Raw genomic sequence first — 17,182 nt, 5'->3', positions numbered from 1 at the left:
GCTACTCTAAAAACTTTGAGTGGGCTTTGCCCAAATCACAGAGAGAGGTCTTAAGACAATAAGACAAAAAGAGTTCCAATTTAAATTGGAGAGAGTTGATTATTAAGAACTTCTCAAAATAGATTTTCCTCAAGAAATACGGGTTAAAAAGAAATCCCCTAAGTGACCAGAAACAAAGAAACCACAGTACATTCTAATTCTTTGGTTGTTTGACCTCTGGCTTGATTCACCTGCTTCTTGAACTGTCTTTTTCTCCTGTATTTCTTAATAGAATTATTTGCCACGCAAGAGACTCACTCTTTTAAAATCACTTTTATAGAGAAAGTGAACTGCAATTTAAGAAAATAGCTCAACATTTTGGGAAATACGGTTATTTGCTTTCTTGTAGAGAGTTAGATGAGAAGATTGATACCACTCATGTCTGAATTTGAAACTGGAGCTACAGCCAGCATATGTCAGCCAGTAGACTGGTAACATGGGGTTATGTCTTGTTTGATCCACACAAAAACAAAGTGTAAAAATTTTTTCTTTTTACCTTTGGACAGAGCCAGGCTAGCTGTTTCCCTGCATTCCCGTCTTTATGCTAGGCTAAGGTAACCAGCTACAGGCTGAGAATTCATATTCAACAGACAGAGATGACAGTGGTATTATTATCTAACTCTCAACAAAAAGACGAATGAATGTATTTCCCTGTCATTTCCTTTAAAAGCAGATCTAAAAGAAGGCCGAAAATTTCAACTGCTTGCACATGATTTTGCAGTACTAGAAAAAACTACTTCTGGTGCAACGTTTTGTTTTATTAGGGAAAAAATAACATTTGAGACATTACTATCATAACTTTGTATTGTTTTCTGACCACTTTGGTTTATACAGAGAGATTTGGGCACAGAAAATGGCAAAAAAGGTTTTTTTCTATTACGTTATTATCCATCATTAAATTGTCATCAAAACACTTGGGACTCTGTTTGCAGTTTGTGAAAGAGCTCACTCAGTACAGAAGGAGTTCAAACTGGTGGAAGAATGCAGGCCAGAGTATTTTTGAGAACAGTAACTGGTGTGCAGATAATGAGGGTAACTGTTTGGAGTCCAAAAAAAGTGCCAGGTTAATACACCCTCCATCTCCTCATGCTGGGTTTGTGCTGGCACACAACTGCTATTACTTCCTTGTGTTGTGAATTACATGAAATATGATTTATACTATCAAAATACAAAGAACAAAGGCAAGTTAAAAAAGATTATGCTGCATATTCAAATTTGCAATATGCTGTGCTGGCACTTGAGGGTATTTGATTTAAAGGTTTGCAAATGGGCTTTACTGTGGTGCAAAACATCATCCCTCAGTTTTGCCAAACACACACAGACACAGGCACACGCACCAACATGCACACAGAGGGCCACCATGTAAGCAGAGAGACTGTCCGCCGAGCCAGCACAGCATTAATGGTCTGATTTATACCACCAACAAAACTTGTTTTCGAAGATCGTTCTTCACACAAATATACCGCAGAGCGCAGCTGGAAGCCATCACCCTGCTGCAGAAATCAAACGTGGTGGGATTAGCCATCCCAAAATGTATTTTCTAAAGCAAATCCCAGAGTAAACACAGAGTAGAGGAATGAGACGATGACAAGGAGGTTGGAAACAAACTGTTAGAGTCTTTAAACGTTTGTACCAGATCAGACTTCTGATGTTGATACAGAGAGATGAGAGTGAGCACAGGAAGGGAGGAGAAAGACAGGGAATAAGGAGAGGGGAAACAAAGAGATGGTAGAAACTGCCAGCCAGGGTACAAGGTGTAGCCGGAACCATTTGAAAAGGTTTTTCTATACAGCCGAAGAAGGAAGCAGAGAGAGAGAAGAACAAACAACATATAAGTGTGAGAAATCCTGGGAACTGTACTGAATGGATATCAACACCCGCCACCCGCCACCCGCCAGGGATAGTGTTTTCATTAACATGAGATTTCCAACATAGAAGTTCTGATTCCAGCACAGCAACAAATACGGCTCTCCCTTTCCTCTAAATCCATCTCCCAAGTTCAGCCTGTCATGGCTAGATAACATAACTCAGCTGACTGCAATCTCTGCTGTGTTATTGCTTTTGGATTTAGCAGGTGGACAGAACTGATAGATGCAGTTGATACCATTCAACTCTTCCAGACACAGCCTGGAATGTTAGAGTACAGTTTGCTGATCTTTGATCAGCATGCATGCAAGTGGATATTAACAATTTCTAACAGGTGGCAATATCCTGTGTCATTAAGAGTTCATATCTGACCCATATGAATGTGTAATTGAAAGAATTACCCGTGCTCATGATTTGAGAGATCCAGCCCTACATACTTCACACACACGTCGATCGATCAGGTTATGCTTTTTTGCTGGTTGTCAAAACTCTAAGGGCTAGCTAAAATCTCTGCTACAATACACAAAGTACTTCTGTCATATTTTCTGTTTGAACAACCAAAGCACAATCTCAGGAGGGGTGTAATTTCTAATTCTCGCCTAAAAGGTGCTACATTCACTGTACCTGCCAGTTACTTAGGAATAGGGCTTATGGTATTACAGTATGCACAAAAAAAATAATGAGATGCTTTCTCGTGTCTTATTGTTTTTATGTACCTTGGGCAAAACAAGGTTAATCTGATCATTATAAAGTATAAGGAAAAGACAGGGTACCAGAATGCAATTTAGAATTCTCACTCACACTCTCTCTCACACTCACACTCACACTCACACAGTCTTTCATCCACACTTCCTTTCTCTTTCTGCCCATTTCACTCCCCTTTTCTTCATTAATACACTCAACCACTGAATCACTCCAACTCGGCCGGCCCAATTTCAAACATAGACGGACTGAGAGAGCTGCTCTGATAAAACTCCAGTCTCCAGAAACAAACACATTATTGAAAATAAAGTGCATTTAAGCATGCAAGAGAATAAATCAGCACTGAAGCAGTGCATTTTTCTTTGTCCAGGTGTGTACCGTTGCTCCATTTGAAGGCGAAGGAAAAAAAACATTAAATTTACATTCATCAGTGATCTTCTAAAAAAAATCCTGCTCAGTTCAAAAATGGGTAAAAGTTAATAAGCTGAAGTAGCGACAGTCTGTGATGACTATTAAGTATTGTGATGGTTGAGTAAATGGGCAGCTGGTGACTGCAATGCTAAAGTCAAACCCTTTATCATATTCAAACTACACAAACAGCAAGAGAAATGAGAGAGTAAATTTGTGGAAGCATTAAGAATAGAGCAAGCGATTATGAACGAGGTGCAGGATGACCAAAACATAACAATAATAAACCAGAGAGCAAAGAGAGAGATACAGGTATAAGAAAAAGAGGGAGAACCGGTTATGTAGCTCTTACTCAGTACTTCATCCTTGGTCCATGTGTTGTATATTACCTCCTGCTTCTTTGTTTCTGCCCTACTTCTAGCACACATACCCGCCGTGCCAACGACACGCCAGCCAAATTAATAGGAAATACACACACGCACACACACAAACACACTGGAGTAAGTGCCAGCATCCTTGCTCCAAGCTGGCGTGGGTACAAACTGTTGCATATCCAGTCAGAGCCTCCACCAGAGGCTATTTTCCAATCAAATCAATAGACGGGCTTAGCAGGTAGGTCCGGGCCTTTGTCTGTGGAGCTGGATGGATGAAACAGACACTATGAGAATGTCCTCACTGCTTGCTTAGTTGCTTTAATCCAGTGTTGGGAAGTCATTGTAATCCGCTCACTTGGCTAACTTAATTACATTACAGAAACAAAGTTACTAATCACACCAGGATATTATTATCAAATTACTGAAAAAATGTTACGGTTGATCTGCGGCCTCGTTTGTTATTGAGTGTATTTGACAGAAAGCCGGCCTGACACAAAGCATGTCCAGTGGAAAAACAGACAAGTTTAGTTTTTGGCAAAAACATTGAAATCTGTGGTGGTTTATCCCACAAAAACAGAATACATAAGCCTTGAAAGAATACATAATCCTTAAAAAGTATGCCTAACATGGCTGTGTAGGCAACCAGAGGTTCTCATTACAAACCCACATGATATGAAACATCCCCTCAGTGGAACACATATTGTCTGCATGTCTCAATTACAGCCTGAATTCCTTGCTTAAGAAAAACACACAAGAAAATATGTGAGAACACTGATGCTTATGCCTGCATTTACTCACAGAAATGCATGTAAGGGTGCATAGACAAAAAAATATTTATAAATATGCGAAATAGGTTATGGTTTGTACAATATGAGAACAACAAGGACTTAAACTTCACTCACAGGTTTAGCCCAACTCTTCCATTTCCACTAAACAGAACCTGCTGTGTGTGTATGTGTGTGTGTGCATATGTACAAGTGTGTTTGGGCTTGGCCTGGCAGCAGAGCTCTCTCAGGTTACACACACACAGGAAGGCTCACAGCAATAACAAAGGCCTTTCAAAGGAACCCTCAGCAGGTTAAGATAAAATGTTTTTACTCAAACTGATAAAAAGCATCTGCAGCTTTAATGTACAGGCGCTGGTATCAGTGGCGTGGTATGCACCACAGATCAGCCGGCACAGATTAAAACGGAACCTGGGTTGTCTCTCTATTAGACACAAAGACACACACAGAGTGTTAAGAGTGAGTGTGTCTGTTCTGTGTGTGTGTGTCCACCCCGGTAATGACAGAAGCACCTGTGAGGTTCAGTTCCAGCTCTAAAGCCTAGCTGTAATGTTCACAGTGACAAAAGGAAACGAATAGTGTGTTATCGCGCAGTCCTATACTCAGATTCTACAGACTCTTTACTGTCCTCTTGTCCTGTAGCAGCATCACTCTCATATGCAGGTTTATACTTCATATTTATGTATGGCCAAGTTGACATCTGTGCTGTCACTTTAGCATGTGTGCATACTGTATGACTGTGCCACAGGGTCTCTGTAGCTTTTACATAGTTTAAATTGTGGCTTTCATGACCTAATTGGTGCCAGTTAAAATGAAATACAAGCCTACATGCAACAAGTGAAATAAATATGAAATTGGAAACAATTGTATGCCTATCAGCATGGAGGCCTCCATGATGACGCTTTTACCCAGAGGAAAAAAAGTATCAACATTGTGCAATGTGCAAAACTGAACTACTTTTAAGCAAAAGGTTTCACTTTACTAACTCTGGCCATCATTTCTACCACTGTACTCACTACAGTGAATGCAGATTACTTTGGTGAGTATATAACTGAGATCTGAAAACACAGCTAAACTAAGCACAATAGGGCAAACAAAACGAGAAGTCAAACAATCAGATATTAATTCTTAATTGCAAAGGAAAACTGTGTGCATGGACAACGAGAGTAACCAGGTGTCCAGCACTATTTTATGGGGGAGGTGAACCCTCCCCTAACATCGGAAGAAATTACTACTTTTTTAGGAAATATAATATTAAGCTTTAGGCTCATTAAGTTTGAGAGAAATGTGCAGTGGCACTGCATTACACAGGCGATATACTTAATGAGTAAGGTGTTTAAATTATCACCCAGTAACTACACTGATAACAAAATGAGATTCATCAGGATCTGTCTGAATCGGCAGGTGATTGATTGATTGAACACACTATAAATTTGCTTTGCAGTAGCTTACCACATCTACTAACCGATTTTCTTGGGGGAAACCCTAGTAAGTAATGTTGGTCAAATTTATACCAGGAAGTCTGAATTGTGATGTCTGTTTTCAATTGACAGCTTGGGCAATTTTACCCATCCCTTTTGATTTTTCTTTCAAGTAAGTATGTGCTTATCTGGACACCCTAGTGGCAGCATGGCCACCTTATTGCATCTCACCTGGAAACCCTGGATGCGAGCCAGGTAGTCCAGCTGCTGTGCGGGCTGCACCGAGACGCCACAGGCCATGGCCGGGTTCTTCCCCTTTATGGCTAGGGAAGCATCGGCAGTGGGTGACTGACCGTTAAGCAGCAGCTCCCTGGCCATAGTAGCTGTTGGGCTGGGTGAGGAGGCTGAGCCACTGTAGTATGGAGGGTGTCCTGGGGGCAGCGGGGCAGAGCAGGGCCCCATGTCTTTGGATGTTATGTAGTTGACGGAGCCGCCACTGCTGCCAACGGGGCCTGAAGCACTGCCCCCCTGCTTTCTGCTGGCCTCCATCTCTTGGTAGACGTCGGGGCTGAGGTGGAGCAGACCCTTCTGGGCTGGAGGGGTCAGAGAAGAGGGGAGAGAGGATGGATGGAAGAGGAGATTTAGATGATGGGAAGAGGAGGAGGAGAAAATAGGAACCAAATAAGGGATGGATAAATGGACAGTTGAGAAGAGAAGTTGGAAGAGTAGTAGGTAAAGAATGAATACGGTAGAAATGGTGTATATAAAGGAGCAGAGAGGGACAAAGGTAGGAGTTTGAGAGAGAAAGAAGAGAGAAAAAGGGTTATTATTGGTCATTATTGCTCTGAAGTGTCAAAATTATTTGCACATACATATATTCCTCTGCCACTCACTACCAAACAATGCCAGGGGGTCTTTGTGCTATCTCATGTGCATGCCCTCTAGCACAAACTTTGGACCTGTGGAAAACCCGTGGAAAACCTACCGGAACCCAACGTGCATAAATTAATTTTCAAAAAATAGAGACCCGATCTACAGGGGACCTGAGAACAGCCAGACACAAATAGACGCAAGGATAATTAGACCCAATCAAAAATGCTGTCAACCCAAAGAGACCCTAACAGAGAGAGAACATAAACAATATAAAAAGCATGATGCATTATGAATTAATTCAGTCAATTAATAAGCAACCGCAGTAGAAAAGAGCAGCAATATAATAATAATAATGTAATGTCCTAAGAACAAGAAGTGTAAAGTCATAGAAACTAAAATAATTCCCCTATATGGGTCAAAGCCAAATTTATATTAATAATGTAAAGTCCAAAAGACCTCCTGAACAGACAATAAAATGTCTCACCAACTGGGTGATAGATGGACAAAAGACAATGTTTTAACTTATTTAATATCCATGAATCAAATTCCACAAAAAACTGTAATTTAATAGCATAAATCTTGCAGGCTACTGATTTTCCTACAATAAGCTTGGGTTCAGTTCCCTTGTCAGAACCAAGGTCCAGTGACCTGTGAAGTTCACTGTTAACTGCTCCCTCTTACCTCTAAACACATTTTTGTCCTGCAGTGATTGTGAAGTACCACTTGATCAGGGGTCATACCGCATACGTTCGGGTCCATTCATCCGCTGGTGTATTTGACATGAGACCTGAGACCCGTGGCAATAAAACAAGACCTGACCTGGCCCTATTAGACTGAGCAGAATTTGGACCCAACTTGGGTCCTAGGTGAGGTCTCCATTCCTCAGAACCAAGTGGACCCGTGAGGACCTCTACTTTGTGCATGTGTGTTTGCCTAACTTGTGTGTGCATATGAGTGTGCGTTGGCTCCCAAACTGGCATTCCATCACCAAACATAAATGACAGTTTCATGTGGTTTGGCAGTTCTGAGCACAATCACAAGTGTCTGCTGGGAAACACACAAAGCCTCTTTCTTTCTCACTCTCAAACACAAACACACAGACACAAATGGAGCATCTACCAATATCAACAGAGTGACTTCATCATGACTTCATGGAAAACAGCACCATCACCTAACTGGCATCCTGCTGCAAAAGCAGACACGTCAGAACTCGGAAGCAAGTTCGGTCTCAGATCAAGGTTCTTGTGAGAATATTTCGGTGGCTCAAGGAAACATCCTGAGCAATCTGGATCCAAGAGGCGGAGGCACCTTTCTTGTCTGACCAACTTTTCTTTAACAGGACGGAGCTTGATCCAGACATGCTGTGGATCTAGCCAGCTGAGCAGAACAGTGCTCCAAGCCTATGTTCTGATCCAGACCATTTGGATAACTCTTATTCGTTTATATTGGATTCCTGCACTCTGACATCACTGTCCTGAAATGGTCGTGACAGGTGGAAGGAGGAAACACCAATGGGTTATTGCTCAGTACTTTCGTCACTTTGCAGCTGCGGTGGAAGTGAGAGGAAGGAAGATGAGACGTGAAAGAAGAAGACGACGACATGTGAAGGGAGAGAAAGGATAAAAAAGAAGGATGAGCTAGGAGCAAGTTCAGATGGAAGAGGAGGTGAGGATGAGTGGATGCGAAAACCATGCAGAGCCTCCAAAGCCCAGCCAAGGTCACCAGAGACAGGAAGACCAGCTGTGTATGCGTCTGTGCGTACGTCTGTCGGCTTGTTTGTGTGCGTGTATGGACCAACAGCTGGGAGAAAGCGCTGGAGTGAGTGCATGACTGACAGGCCACTTCCTGTTTGAGTTAACATTACCATCACACAGACCCACAGACACACACATAGACACACACACAGACACACGCACACACACACAAACACACAAACGGAGCTTTAGCTTACTCAAGTCTAGGGTTTCTGGGAACCTGCATACAGTATTTCCCATTATGAACAGTGAAGTTTGCGTTCCTTTCCAGAAGAGCAGAAGGGTTAAGGAAATAGCAATGAAATCCAGAACTTATTACTCATACTACAACAAACTGCCCCATGCCAGCAGTGACACAACTGCTAGGATCCCCCCCCCCCATCCTGATGACAACTTAAATTTGAATTTACACAAGTAAAACTTACAGGCCTGTGCATTCTGAAATGTAGCGTCATAAAAAATGAAAGGTGTTAGCCAACATGACATCAGCTGTGGACAAAGATTATTGAAGAGGGGGGGCAGTGAATGTAATCCATGTGAGTGTGTGTGATTGTCTGCTTAAGTGTGCGTGGGCGTGCCTGTGAGGATGTTTGCATGTGATTGAGTGCTTGAAGCTGGTGTCAGATGGCAAGCCAGACCGTGAGAGCAAGAAAGAGCAAAAGTGAGACAAAGGAGGAGACACAGTGAGAGTGAAGAAGTAAGAGCGACGGAGTGTGTTTGTGCATGAGGATGTCGGACAGTGATTGTGAAATTGTGTACATGAAATGGGAGCAAGTTAGGGAAAGGAGAGAGCAGGGGGAGAAGCAGAGGGAGGCTCAGAAGTGGGGAATGAAAGAGTGAGGGAGAGTGTGTTTGTGGTGCTGGTTCCAGGCAGTTTCAGAGGGGTCCCACCCAGGCTCTGCGTCCAGTGGGCCAGGGGAGTGCTGGAGGGAAGCCAGAGCCAAGCATGAGACTGATCGAAAACAGATAGGGCCGAAGCCCGCCGCTATAAATCACCACAGTGGAGCAAGACCTTCACATAGTTCACAGACGCGCACAGACACACACACACACACACACACACACACACACAGACACAGACACACACACACACACACACACACACACACACACACACACACACACACACACACACACACACACACACACACACGCACAGCAGGAAATGAAATGTGGCAACTTGAGTGAAAAGTCCTGCTGCAATACCCATGAGAATAGAAGGGAGAAAAATCATTCTTTTCTTACTTCTTTTTGTCTTCGTTCTTTTTGCACTCCTTGCCTGTCTCTAAGCCACTCTATTTGTTGTGGCACTGCATCCCAAAGCTCACCAGGGCAAAGGACACTTGTACATTCACATATACACATTTACACATACACAATGATTGCTTGTGGGTGCCTGAGGTGTGTGTGATTTGTATCCAAGAAGAATAAAAGTACAGAGCAATAAATGGACAGCCAGTGACACATTTACCTAATTTTTCCCAGTTTGCCTTCCATAATGCTGCAATGCACTTTATTTGGAGTATAGCTGGGTCAATGACAGCATTGCAGGCATGTAGACAACAATTTGTATGTTACCTCAGGCTGGCAAATGATACAAACAACCACAGCAATATGATTAACGCCTATCAATATACCACACCTTTTAAAGTTATAATCCTTTAGAATTACTCATATCAAACCCGTTTTTGACGCCAGCATTTTTTTCAGCTACTACCATTCAATGCATTTGTATTCTGTAATTCTTCTGCCTCTCTATATAGAAGTTTTACATAGTTAGTGGAGAAGTTGACCTTTGCCGCTTGGGATTAAAACTGCTCACCTGTGATCAGGGTACTCTTGCATACACGCATAGGACAACAAAGCCAAAGCATGCATGCATTTCACATAATGCAATGACAACGTTCAATCATTATTTCATTATTAGTGTCAGACAACACCGTTGATTGTCTTTGTTAACCAAAAATTTTGAAACATTGAATCCTGTAAGCCCATGGTTTGTTTGTGCGTGCCATAAAAGTGATGCACAAGTTGCTCTTCTTCTATTAAGCATCTGAAACATTGTTGCTCTAAGATGTGTTTACTGGCCCTGAATAGAACCCTGGGCCTGTATTATTAAAACAGACTTGCAGTACCCACCAGCAACCACTGGTGTCGTGAAAAAAACCAGGATTGAAATCATAAGGAGAGTAACTTTAAAAGCCATGTAACATTTTATTTAATTGGGCCTCTGGAGTTTTCTTGTAGACAAACAAAAGTTTGGTTTCTATGCAGTGTTTCTCACCAAAACGCATTATGTGTATCCTTAAGACAAAACAAAATCATGTTGAATGCATTTTCCTTCTCATATCAACATTTAAAAAGCCACATTTTAAAAAATATATATATTGTGCAATGTTTAAACCCATGTATCCTTGTCAGCAGTCTTCTTCCCCACTGCCTTTGTTGGTGCACTGCTACATTTGTAGGAACGTAACCACCACCAACTGTCAATCAGCAGAATAGTGTCAAACCAACAGCAGGATGTGAATTACACCACACGCGTGCTTGCATATGTTTGTCAATCTGCATGATACAAACCGAATGGGGGCCCACTCGTAAAACATTGCTCCATAGTGCCTCTTAATAGTAGGAAGGAACTTAGCTATGAAAGCAGCTTCTTTAATATAAACATTTGTAAAAGCTGTCAAGCATTTGAAGTGGAAATATCTACAAGAAAAATTACTTCATTTTGAACTTTGATCACAGAAATAATTCAGGACAACCTATTCTCTTCTGTTTGTGTGTGGGTGCATTTTTTAAGAGGGTTTTCTCTATAAAAACATTTCAGCAAAAACTACAAGCACTGTTTATCACTTTGAAAAAATTCACAATCATTCAGATGCTAAAACTTCTATTTATTGAGTACACTGTAATTCTGCAAACTGATTGAGTTATTCCCACTTCTTTTCAATAAACAGAAAGGTCAATCAAAATGACAAACCAGAAACATCTTCCATTCAGCAATCATAGACACAAAAACCAGCTGACCAGATGTATCTCTTTGAATGAGTTGTAAATGGTGTTTATGCAATAAAGGTTATTCAGACATTAGTGTTGTGCGAGTGTTGTGCGGTTTGGGCAATTTAAAAGGGGTAATTAACAGAAAGTTAGGCCTCATGCTGAGTGTGAGATTAACTGTAAATGGGAATTGCACCGGACATGCTTCAAGCCAACAATAGGATTAATCACCAAATAAAAAGATTTCATATCCCAGGGGGCTTTGCTCTGGAGGTATTGGGCAATGCAGGTATTACAATGCACATAAATCTGCTTAAGCAACACAATGACTATGAAGTCTTTGCATAACTTATTTCACCTGTAATAAATATTAATTTACTTAACTCCCACACCATGTGGAATTAATTGGAAAATAACAGTGCTGCCAGACTCTGGAGACCAGGGAAACAACTGAAAATAGAATGTGAAGTCTTGAAATAGTGTTAGACTTTGGTGAGAGGAAGGCTTTTTCATTGTTTTTATTTTGATTACAGAAAAGACAAACAACTGAACAACAGATACATCTGATAGAGACCAACTGTTTTGTACAAAAATTGCATTCTTACACTTTTCAGTCAAGGGAACTTTGAGTCTTTTACCATCTGTAAATTAAGTGTCCCCTTAAGGCCATCACATTCCAATTTAAATTAATGCATAAATCCTGTCATGAAACTATTTTTTCTGTGGTTTAAAATGCCTATAAATAGAGACCTTTTTTCCAAATGGGGGGAGGGTGACTGAGGAGGCTTTTCCATGTCTCTTCCATTTGCTTCTTATCTGGCTCCATTTGTGACAGAGACTTGGCTGCATGTTTACATGCAGTTAAGTCAATAGGGGATATATTAGCTTTTTGCATTTAAGGAGAATCTTATAAGATCTAGCAGCACTGTACCTATAGCTATTGCACTTTGACAGGAGACTAAATGAGACTTAAACCTTAAACAATACTTACTACAAAATGGGGGGGTATGCCTACGCGGATATGTTCCACACGTGTGCACTAGAAAACATGATGGTGACCTCCTGACAGCAAGAGGAAGAGCTCGTTTGTTTGTTGTATTTGGCTAAACAAAAAGAAAAGTCAAAAAATAGAAGACTGTGTGCAACATCTTAACAAGAATAGGATAGGTTGTGTATTACGGTACATAGATAGAGAGCACTAAACAAGCACTCAGTTTACCTGCATCTGCACAGGGGCCAGAGTGGACCCTTGCAGACTTGGTAGATGACAAAATTTACATAATGGAAATCCTTATGGCCAAGTGGATGCCGAAACCATGACTTGGCCTTAAGCGTTTGAAGTTAAGCTAGCAGCTCTATGAGGCTGTACTCAAGCACAGCGGTGCTTTGAGCTAAATGAAATGCTCACAATGACAATGCTAACATGCTGATGAAGCAGGTATGATGTTAACTTAGTTTAGCCTGTTTGCATGCATTTGCTAACAACATTTGCTAATAAGCACTAAGCACAAAGTACAGCTGAGGTTGAGGGGGATATCATTAGTTTTGCATAAATTTGGTTATTAACATAAGTTTTGGACAAATTGGAATTCTGACCTGATAATGGTGCTAGATGAAAAGTCAAGTTACACAATTCATCCTTAAGGGGGATGTGAGTGTCTGTACCAAAGATTAGTGCCAATCTAAGTGAAAATGTGGCTTGCTGGTGGTGTTCGATAAAAAGTCAGAGGATCACCAAAGTCAATATTCTTTTTCCTCTGGGGACCATGAATGACTATACAAAATTTAATGGCAATCCAGCAAAAAGTTGTCAAGACATTTAAGCCTGGACCTAACTGGTGGACCAACTGACCGACCAACATTGCATTACTACGCGTGACTAAAAAGCTCCAGAGGGTCTGGATCATCATGTGGCATGATGTAGACACATACAGCTAAATGAGATATATCTTGCATCATATAAATCTTCATATCATATCATCACATATCGTGTCTCATGGTATGCTTTGTGTCTCTGTGTGTGCAGGATTAAGGGAATGTGTGGGTGCATCTGCGCACTTTTGTGCTTAATATGTGTGTTAATCCTGAGTGAAAGGCTACGGTTTTTGCACAGGAAGGCGGTGGGGGGACTCCCCGGATGCCCTCAGTGTGCCGGCCCTCTAAGCCTGTGTGAATGAGCCTGAATTTGCAGGCTCCCCACGTGGACGCACGGCCAATTAAGCTGACAGTCAGAGGCCCATTGACCAGTCACAGAGATTAAACGCCGGGCCATCTCGTTGGCTAAAACCACCTGCGGGATGGAGGGAGCGATGGAGAGCCAAAGAAGAGGAGGAGAAGGAAATGGAAAGAGACACAGGGGGACGTGCGGATACTCACTGTTACTTGTCACTTCGGTAAAAGATGCCTTTTGTCCATTCCAGCCTTTGTTGTCCATCTGTAGTGATGCGGAGAGAAGGAGGAGGTAAGAGAGATGTAGATTCTTAAACAGACAGTTTCTTCATGCATGTTAGACAAGTTCCTTCTTTCTGTTTGGGCCATAAAGAGACGAGTGCTCACAGGAGGGGATGCTTAAGGAACCTAGTGTCTGTCTAGGCCAGCTACTTAATTAAGGGGGTTGTCAATGTTTAGTGGCTTAAAAAAGAATCCTATTCAATGTATTATTTCTGTTGTGGAATGCGTGTGTGCCTGGCCAAACACACAGCCACAAACCCACGTATGTGAAACAGAAAAAAAACAAACATTTCTGATCTGTCTGACAGCTGAGATGAAATGGTTGTAAACAAATGTACGCCCCACCCCAAATCTCTTCACACTTTTGCACAGATTACCCAGAGTCCCACGGTGGGAATGTAGTGCATCACAGCTGCAGACAAAAGGGGAGGCAGGGAAGGACGGAGAGAGACAGAGAAAGAGATCTAAAGACAGACAACCTATTCTACAAAACAGGATCTTGTTTAAATCTTCCACAGAGCTCGGGGTTGTCTAAGGATCTAAAGAGAAGTAAGGTGTCTAATTCTTATGGAGATGTTTTCAGAGTTGTCAAGCCACTGCACAGCCATGTATCAGCCACTAACTCCATTACTGTCAAAATATTCTGCCCCGAGTGCAACCAGAAAGGTCTCACTGCTTATTTCCAGTACAGCAGACTCTTATTAATCTAAAACCTTAAACGTCAAAACATAGTGTCTTATAGGGCTAAAAAATAAAACATGCAATGATGCAAACAGAAATTCAATAACTTGTGTGCAACATTTGACATTTCCTTGTCGACATGTGCAACTCGAGGATTTTCAGTGTGCAGGGGATTCAGCACTTTCAAAGATGTGATGCGCTGAAGCTGTAGAAATTTTTCAGGGGTAATTACATAACAGGCCAAACTGAAGACTTGACTGTTTAGTATGAGGATTAGGGCAAAGGGAAACACTGACTGCAAACTGGGTTGTGATTTATTCAGAGAATACAACTCAACTTCAAAGTCATTCTGTTAAGAGCAATGTGTCATCCTTTAGCTGTATGGTATGGCTGTCTGAATAAGATAAATGCAGCAGCACATATCTAACTAATGAGCTAGATATGTGGGATAATGGGGGATGTTGAATAATCCTGGTTCCTGATTCCTGGTTATGTAACATCTCTATCTGAATCTGCTCCCTTGAGCTTAAAAAACAACAAGGTGAATAAAGATGATGGTGATCAATGGTTGCTTGCAAAACACATTCGGTTCAGAGGAGCTGAACAGGTTACATAACAGGGAGCAGCACTGGGACTCGTGATGAATCTGAGAATTGAACAATTTCAGTATTTCTTGAATTTTTCCCAGGGCTGTAGAGATAAGGTAGGGTACAGACAAGAAAGGGCAGTGCACAGAATTTCTTTTATGAAATCTTAAAGCATACAGCTGCACAGGTACCCACCATCTACAATCACCATCCCTAGAGGCCTGCTGCTAGTGTGTCCGGAATACCAACTGCAAAACGTCCTACATAGCATTTCCGAGTGTGTCTGTGTGTGAGTTTCTGCATTTTTGGGAAAGACACCTTTTTAGTAACACTTATGGAAACAGTTGATGTGGAGCTCAAATTATATTACTTGGAGTGACCTACCTATTATACATTTACTTTATTTTCACTCTACAGTTTGGAGTATATAAGAGTGTGACAGTTTCACATTTTTACCACCTAAAAATGGGATGTAAGTGTAATTTGTAAATCTCCTATGTGGGAAATACAATCCAACATAAAATAATGTTGAAATACTTCAGAGGTGTAATCATACATTTTATGGCTGGAACTAAAGAATAATTTTATAATTGCTTAATCTGACAGTTATTTCTTTGATTAATGGAATGATCATTTGATTGATAAACTGCCACAAAACAGTAAAAAATGTCCATCACAATTTACCAAACCTGAACCTAACATCTTCAAATTCCATTTTTTTGTCTGACCAACAGTCCAAAACCCAAAGATATTTGGTTTAATATCATAGCAAACTCAGAAAATCAGATAATATTCAAATGTGAAACTTGATCTGATTAAAAAATTACTTTAACAAATAATAAATTGTTCAAGCTGTTAACAAGGTGGCGCCCTGGTAGCCTAATAGTCAAAGCACATGCCATGTAACTGCAATTTCCATGGTTCAATACAGGCCAGGGACTGTTGTTGCATATCATGCAACTCTCTCTCTCTCTCTCTCTCTCACGCTCTTAAGCTCCTTTTCTTAGGTAGAACACTGACAGTATACTGTACATACAAACTGTCTAAAATTTGTGAGAACCTACCTATGCTAGCAGTGATCAGGCACTAAAATGAAATGAACAGTTATACATCCTAAAAGAGTTGGTGACGTATATAAACTGGCTTTTAAATATATAAGTTAGTGTAAGTAACAGCAGTAAAGTAGAGTTGGTACCTCGGTGGGGTTCTGAGGGACTGTCGAGGCCTTGTATCCTAGCTGCAGCAACATCGCCTCAGCTGCGTTCCGCTTGGCCACCTTCTTGTTAGGTCCCGTTCCTGTGGCAACCTCGTTGTTCACCTTCACCTGCATGGGCACCAATGCAAAGACATACATAGGAACAGACACACGAACACACACATGTCAAAGTGCATACACATGAAATAAAGATATGCAAATAAATGTCAAAATTTTCAGATTTACATTTCAATATTAAGACTGTACAGACACATCTGATACCTGCCCAGGTGATAGCTGATCACTTGATGTCTTAAAATTTTGACAATTTTTTCATGACTTTGCTCTAGTTTTCCTACTTTCAGTCGAGAACTTTTTGCCTCGCTTTCTGAGTTGAGTCATCTGTGCAATTTACATTGCACAAAAAGGCTCCCAGTGAAGTGTTTGTTTTTCAGTGATCCCAAAACATTAAATCTGTCTACACAGAATGTAAGCAGATATTTCCAAGAGAATATCAGACATCGTTATGTTATGCAAACAGACAATTAAACTGTACAAATAACATTCTGGGAACCAAAGCCTGTGAACAGCCAGGCCTCAGTGCACTTACTCAAAGTCATCTGACATGCTCACTAAGTGCTTGTCTGAATGCATCAAGTAGGCCACAACATACAATTAGAGTGAAAGCCTCAATAAATTACCAAATTACTAAAATAAACACAATTATTCTTTTATTAAATTTTAAAAGATGATCAGCCCTACAAAGGCTTCTGACACAAAGTGGAGCCTTTTTTTGTAACTAGTGATGGGTTCAGACAAAAGATACGAAAACAGAGACTCATTTGAGCCCTGCTGCTTACCGAGGGAAACAATGTGGAAATTTTAGAAGAGTGAGTGGACTGCACAAAAGGAACACACACACTCGCAGGGCTTAATGTGTGTATCAAAGAGGAATAGAGAATAGGGTTGAGGCTGAATTACGGCCTGAAGCTAAGAGAAAATCTGTTCTTCTTATGAAAGAAAAGATTTATGGAAAAAGGGAGAGA

General features: G+C 41.1%; 1 protein-coding gene across 3 annotated transcripts in view; it reads right to left on the bottom strand.

Annotated features, from left to right (window-relative positions):
• stau2 (staufen double-stranded RNA binding protein 2) overlaps positions 1-17,182 on the bottom strand; it is an 86,311-nt gene that overhangs the window by 31,868 nt on the left and 37,261 nt on the right. For all 3 annotated transcript variants that reach the window (XM_040126243.1, XM_040126244.1, XM_040126245.1), the window contains exons 10-12: positions 16,137-16,265; positions 13,599-13,656; positions 5,827-6,188 (exon numbers count right to left, since the gene is read on the bottom strand). In XM_040126243.1, coding sequence (XP_039982177.1) covers positions 5,827-6,188; positions 13,599-13,656; positions 16,137-16,265 — 549 coding nt within the window. The remainder of the gene's footprint in view (positions 1-5,826; positions 6,189-13,598; positions 13,657-16,136; positions 16,266-17,182) is intronic.

This window comes from Xiphias gladius, chromosome 5 (genome assembly GCF_016859285.1).
Source record: "Xiphias gladius isolate SHS-SW01 ecotype Sanya breed wild chromosome 5, ASM1685928v1, whole genome shotgun sequence".
NCBI classification, from domain to species: domain Eukaryota; kingdom Metazoa; phylum Chordata; class Actinopteri; order Istiophoriformes; family Xiphiidae; genus Xiphias; species Xiphias gladius.
Note: the sequence above shows the minus strand (reverse complement) of the source record. Positions and strands in the feature narration are given on the sequence as shown.